Source organism: Neolamprologus multifasciatus, chromosome 7, assembly GCF_963576455.1.
Source record: "Neolamprologus multifasciatus chromosome 7, fNeoMul1.2, whole genome shotgun sequence".
Classification (NCBI taxonomy): Eukaryota; Metazoa; Chordata; class Actinopteri; order Cichliformes; family Cichlidae; genus Neolamprologus; species Neolamprologus multifasciatus.
In genome coordinates this window covers 22,475,148-22,481,186 of record NC_140445.1, presented here as the reverse complement: position 1 = coordinate 22,481,186, position 6,039 = coordinate 22,475,148, and the positions used below count along the sequence as shown (strand labels likewise).

General features: G+C 41.6%; 1 protein-coding gene across 1 annotated transcript; it reads left to right on the top strand.

Moving 5' to 3' along the window:
* Positions 1-2,276: 2,276 nt before the first annotated feature.
* On the top strand, positions 2,277-6,032 carry LOC146514219 (endoplasmic reticulum chaperone BiP-like). Its single transcript, XM_085164538.1, is given in 10 exon segments — positions 2,277-2,430; positions 2,940-3,092; positions 3,185-3,416; positions 3,519-3,656; positions 3,747-3,859; positions 3,950-4,340; positions 4,439-4,676; positions 4,765-4,932; positions 5,061-5,543; positions 5,546-6,032. Coding segments are annotated over 9 exon segments (1,959 nt in total). The 5' UTR covers positions 2,277-2,430; positions 2,940-2,973; the 3' UTR covers positions 5,623-6,032.
* Positions 6,033-6,039: the final 7 nt, after the last annotated feature.

Sequence of the window (6,039 nt, the reverse complement as noted above, 5' to 3'; positions counted from 1 at the left end):
TATTAACATTTTTGTTATGTGGTTGTCGGCTGCTCTCATTGTCTGTAGTTGTTGCTACTTTACATTTGTGTTTCTCTATAATTAAGGTAAATATAGTCTATTATTTTGTAGGTTACATTCATTACAAAAAGAGAAATGTACCGTATCTTATTATATATTTTGAAAAATTACTTTTGTCTTTCAATTTCTTTTTGTTATATGTAAATTTACCACGGGTGTAATGAAGTGTAGTACTGTGGAAAAAGTCTTGATCCTACCTTACATAAAAGAAAATATGGCAAATAAGGGAAATTCTAACAATTCTGTACAAACAAGCTTGAAAGTCTCTCTTTGGAATGACCACCTTTATTCTTCCACACAGTCAGAACGCTCTTAGGCTGATTTCTTGTCATTCCTTTAAATAGTCTTAAAGAATAGTTCTCCAGACTCCTTAAGGGACATTCAAACTATTTACAAACAAATATGAGGAAAAAAAAACTCTACAGAATGTCAATCTATTAATTCATATTAATAGAAAGCGTATCAGAAAGGGGTTTCCATACAACAAACACAAGGTGAAAACAATGCCAGTAGTTGTTACATTGTAATAACCTGTATGAAGGGCTATACTGATCACTTCCTCCTTGATTTAGCAACATGGCTCCTCCTAGTGTTAATTATGATATCAACTCTCTCTCTCTCTCTCGCTCTCTCTCTTTTTTTCCTTTTTTTCCTTTTTTTTTTTCTTTTTTACCAGATTTAACAGTCCAAGTAAAAAGTTTAATTGTATTCAAAGAAAATGACACATTTAACTCAGAATTTTCCATCTGGTTTGTTTCACTGCCCTGTGTAGTTTAAGTCTTAATGAGTCATCACTGTCTTTCAAGTCTACGGGTCAGTTTTGCTTTTGTTTGTAACACAAAGAAAGTGGATATGAATGACACAAATAGTAAGCTGCCTGACAGTAACATTATAAGGACCTTATTAAGAATATAAATGCATCTTTTAGATGTTCTTGAATAAAATATAATGAATTCTACTAACAGGAACTGAAGGCTTCTCTGTAACAATATGCCTTTCAGTGCATCAGCATTAGCTTTAAAATGAGGGTATCTTTTGATTAGAATATTAAAATGTTCTGTAGAAATCCTTGCAAAGTCTGAAAAGGGCTAATAAAACACTTTGCATTACCTTAAGACAATAAAGAAAAACATGAAACACTGTAATCTGATGTTCAGTTGTTTTTCTCCCATAAAACATTATCAGAATTGGAGGCCACTAAGCAAGAGGTTTCAAATCTAAACACAGAAGTGTTTATGGTTTTTATGGGAAACACTGTAAATAAATAAATAAAACAAATAGACAAAACTTAGCTGCTACACTGATATTTTATAATTTTATGACTTTTCTACATTCTTCCTGACAGTACAACCGATTTAGTTCAGGAACCTTCTGGAAATATATCAGTGTGTCAATAGAAGAATTCGGATAAATCACAGTAGGAGAAAGCAGATCAGTTCAATTCTATCCATGTAATGATTTTGGATTCTAGAAAAATATTGCAATTAGTTGATGTGTTTTTAAAATATCCAAATCATAGCCTTATACTTTGGCTGGAATATATTGGGACACTTGCCAAGGATCATATCTTGACAGTGGCAGTCAGCTTCCTTGACCTTTTAACCAAATATTTGTCTTGTTGATTGAATTGAAACCCAACTGAATGCGCCAGTTTATGTTACCTTTTTATGTGTGCAAAAGATTTCAACCAAATCAGTGTGATCACATGTATCTGAAGTCTTTGGCTAAGACTTGTACATTCACTGAGGAAACACCCAGACAACCCAGTTCACCTGGTACAAGATTTCCTGTCAGATTCATCACAATCACACAAAGGATTTGGATTTTCATACTCATTGCAGTTAGTCATTACTTCTCACAATTGCATCACTATCTCCTCGTAATGACACGCCTTAAAACCGCAAAATTAAGATTACAAATCTAACACTTGGTGGGCCATTGCAAAAAAAAAAAAAATGATTGCAGCAAAAATTTGTAAATGTCAGAAGTGCGAGAAATGCACCCACCACCCGGCCTTGAGAGTGGCATGTAGCTGCACCAACTGTGTTCAGGACTGCCCTTGACAGACAGCCAATCAGCGTCGGCGCAGTGGACACATACGGTGACGTCGCTTCAACCTGATGTGTGCAAATCAGCGGCGGCCAGCGTGCTGAATGAAACCAATCAGCGTGTTCCAACGAGCAACAGCTCAGCCAATCGCGAGCCTCCACGACGGGAAAGAAGTGACGGCTTATATATGGAGAGACCACATTTCGTCCAGCATTATTCTAGACAAGTAAGGATTTGAAGGAGATACAGTTTGCTCTAAGCGACTCTTCCCGGTAGAGGAAACGCAAAGGCCGTTAAATCATTGGTTGTACTTCTGCTAAGGTATGTATAAAGCATTAATATGAATATGATAATGAAGCATAGCTGTATTTTCCATTTTCTGCTAAATGTTTTATTAAGATAAAACCGGTTAAGCTAAATATTGACAAATAAACCAGCTGAAATGTAACTACACTACTGTCGTCTGAAAGAACTGTACAGACTCGGTAACCTAAATATAATAAACAGGATGTAGTTTGGAATGTTCTAGCATGGTGGTTTCCCCCTGCATGTCTGCTAGGCATGGTAGCGTAGTTAGCAAGATACCGGGATTTGGCGGTGGGGTGGTGGTAATGATGGAATGATTGGTTCCATCCATAAGATGGATCCATTGGTGATCCATCTTATTTTATCGATAATTCATTTTTCCTGTTATATTTATTTGCCAAGACCAACTTTTAGTCTGCCTGCAAGCTCAGCAAGTGACATTACGCAGTACCGTTAGTTTCTGGCTACTGGAACTTGGGAGGCTGAACCCACCTAATATCTTACGTTGTATTTCTTTTCTGCAGATCTGCTTGTAGATTTAAGTACAAACAAGCAAAGATGAAGCTGTTGTGGGTTGTGATGCTGGTGGTCGGCACAGTGTTTGCCGCCGACGATGATGATAAGAAGGACAACGTGGGGACTGTGGTTGGGATTGATCTGGGGACCACATACTCATGGTAACAAGTCACGTTAAAAGCTTTAAATAGTGACATGATACCACTGTGGAATAAAATGGCATTCAGACTAAATTCAAACTGTTTTCTTGCAGTGTTGGAGTGTTCAAGAATGGACGTGTGGAGATTATTGCCAATGACCAGGGAAACCGAATTACCCCCTCCTACGTGGCCTTCACCAGTGAAGGTGAGCGTCTGATCGGTGATGCTGCCAAGAATCAGCTGACCTCTAACCCTGAGAACACCATCTTTGATGCCAAGAGGCTCATTGGTCGCACATGGGGTGACTCGTCTGTGCAGCAGGACATCAAGTACTTCCCCTTCAAGGTGAGCTTGTAAACTGAAAGTAAAACTTGTAGTTGTTTGTTCTTTGGGTCATGTTTGAGTGAAATTGTTGTTACATTAATATTGATGTGTTTTCCTCTGAAGGTTACTGAGAAGAAGAGCAAGCCCCACATCCAGGTTGACATTGGTGGTGGCCAGATGAAGACCTTTGCTCCTGAGGAGGTCTCTGCTATGGTGCTGACTAAGATGAAGGAGACTGCTGAGGCTTACCTGGGCAAGAAGGTACAAAAAGTCAGAGATTGTAAATCAGTGAAAATGCTAATTTTAATTAAATGGTGTATCATCAAATCTAACTTTATCCTTTTTCCTCAGGTCACACATGCTGTGGTCACTGTCCCCGCCTACTTCAACGATGCCCAGCGCCAGGCCACTAAGGATGCTGGTACCATTGCTGGTCTGAATGTTATGCGAATCATCAATGAGCCGTAAGCATCCAGTCAAAATGAATTTGCAATTTGAAACTCCAAAGAATATCTCTGCACTCCCTTCTAATAAACTCTCATTGTATGATTTAGAACTGCTGCTGCTATTGCTTATGGCCTGGACAAGAGGGATGGAGAGAAGAACATTCTTGTGTTCGATCTGGGTGGAGGCACCTTTGATGTCTCTCTTCTGACCATTGACAACGGTGTGTTTGAAGTGGTGGCCACCAACGGTGACACTCATCTGGGAGGAGAGGACTTTGACCAGCGTGTCATGGAGCACTTCATCAAGCTGTACAAGAAGAAGACTGGCAAAGATGTGCGCAAAGACAACCGTGCTGTGCAGAAGCTGCGTCGCGAGGTCGAGAAGGCCAAGAGGGCGTTGTCTGCCCAGCACCAAGCCCGCATTGAGATCGAGTCTTTCTTTGAGGGAGAGGACTTCTCTGAGACCCTGACTCGTGCCAAGTTTGAGGAGCTGAACATGGTAAGATATTAATTTGGTTCTGAAAATATTGCGTGTCAATCCCTGTTGGAGAAACTTTTGACCGAGCTTTTTTAACCTGTGTGTTCTTCAAAACCCAGGACCTGTTCCGTTCCACCATGAAGCCTGTACAGAAGGTGCTGGAAGATGCTGACTTGAAGAAGTCTGACATTGATGAGATTGTCCTGGTTGGAGGCTCCACCCGTATCCCCAAAATCCAGCAGCTGGTGAAGGAGTTCTTCAATGGCAAAGAGCCATCTAGAGGCATCAACCCTGATGAGGCTGTGGCATACGGAGCTGCTGTGCAGGCTGGCGTGCTTTCTGGAGAGGAGGACACTGGTGAGTCATCACTTTAGAGATATTCTTTGAAACAGGGTTGAGCTTTCAAATGTGATCCTGTTTACTAAACATTTTCCTTCACTTGCAGGTGATGTGGTTCTTCTGGATGTGTGCCCCCTGACCCTTGGTATTGAGACTGTTGGAGGAGTAATGACGAAGTTGATCCCCAGGAACACTGTGGTGCCCACCAAAAAAGCCCAGATCTTTTCTACAGCCTCTGATAACCAGCCTACTGTCACCATCAAAGTCTATGAAGGTAAGAGTTTGGATATTATTCTTTAAAGTTCCCAAATAGTTTTTTTATACAAAGACTCCAATGACAAGAAACCTGTGACAGTGAAATAAATTGTTCCACAAGTCTAATTGTGACTGTTTTTTTTTAAGGTGAGCGTCCTTTGACCAAAGACAACCATCTCCTGGGTACCTTCGACCTGACTGGCATCCCCCCTGCTCCTCGCGGTGTACCGCAGATTGAAGTCACCTTTGAGATTGATGTCAACGGCATTCTGCGTGTCACTGCTGAGGACAAGGGCACAGGCAACAAGAACAAGATCACAATCACAAATGACCAGAACCGGCTAACGCCCGAGGACATCGAGCGCATGGTGAACGATGCAGAACGCTTTGCTGATGAAGATAAGAAGCTGAAGGAGAGGATCGACGCTCGCAATGAGCTGGAGAGCTACGCATACTCCCTGAAGAACCAGATCGGTGACAAAGAGAAGCTTGGTGGCAAGCTGTCAGATGACGATAAGGAGTCCATTGAGAAGGCAGTGGAGGAGAAGATTGAATGGTTGGAATCCCACCAAGATGCTGACCTGGATGACTTCCAGGCCAAGAAGAAGGAGCTTGAGGAGGTGGTTCAGCCATCATCACCAAGCTCTACGGTAGTGCAGGTGGTCCTCCACCAGAGGGCAGTGAGCAAGATGAGAAGGATGAGTTGTAGGCAGGTCTGAAGTCTTGTCGCTCCTTGGCCCTCTGGCATGTTGGTGTACATATTGGACTGATGGGACTCAAATTGTGAGAGGAGTGGTCGGGAAGGGGCTGACAATAACAAGTGACCATACTGAATTTCCTGAAAGACTTTAAAACAAGTTTCAGTGTGTGAGACGTGTTCTCTTCGCTGGAAGGCGGAGATATTTGTCAGCCTGGATATGAGGCTTGTTGCTGCTGTTCTCAGGCAGTCCTGATGTGGAGGGATGTAGTTGGGTGGGCGGGTGGGTTTTTGTGGGTACACTGAATATAGTGTCTGTGGGATGAAGGGCTCTTTATGTTCACAGGCAGTGCAAAAGTTTATTTATTGAATCTGGTCATTGTACTTCTGGAAGGACAATTGAAATAAATGTTTGATACAAACTGTTTT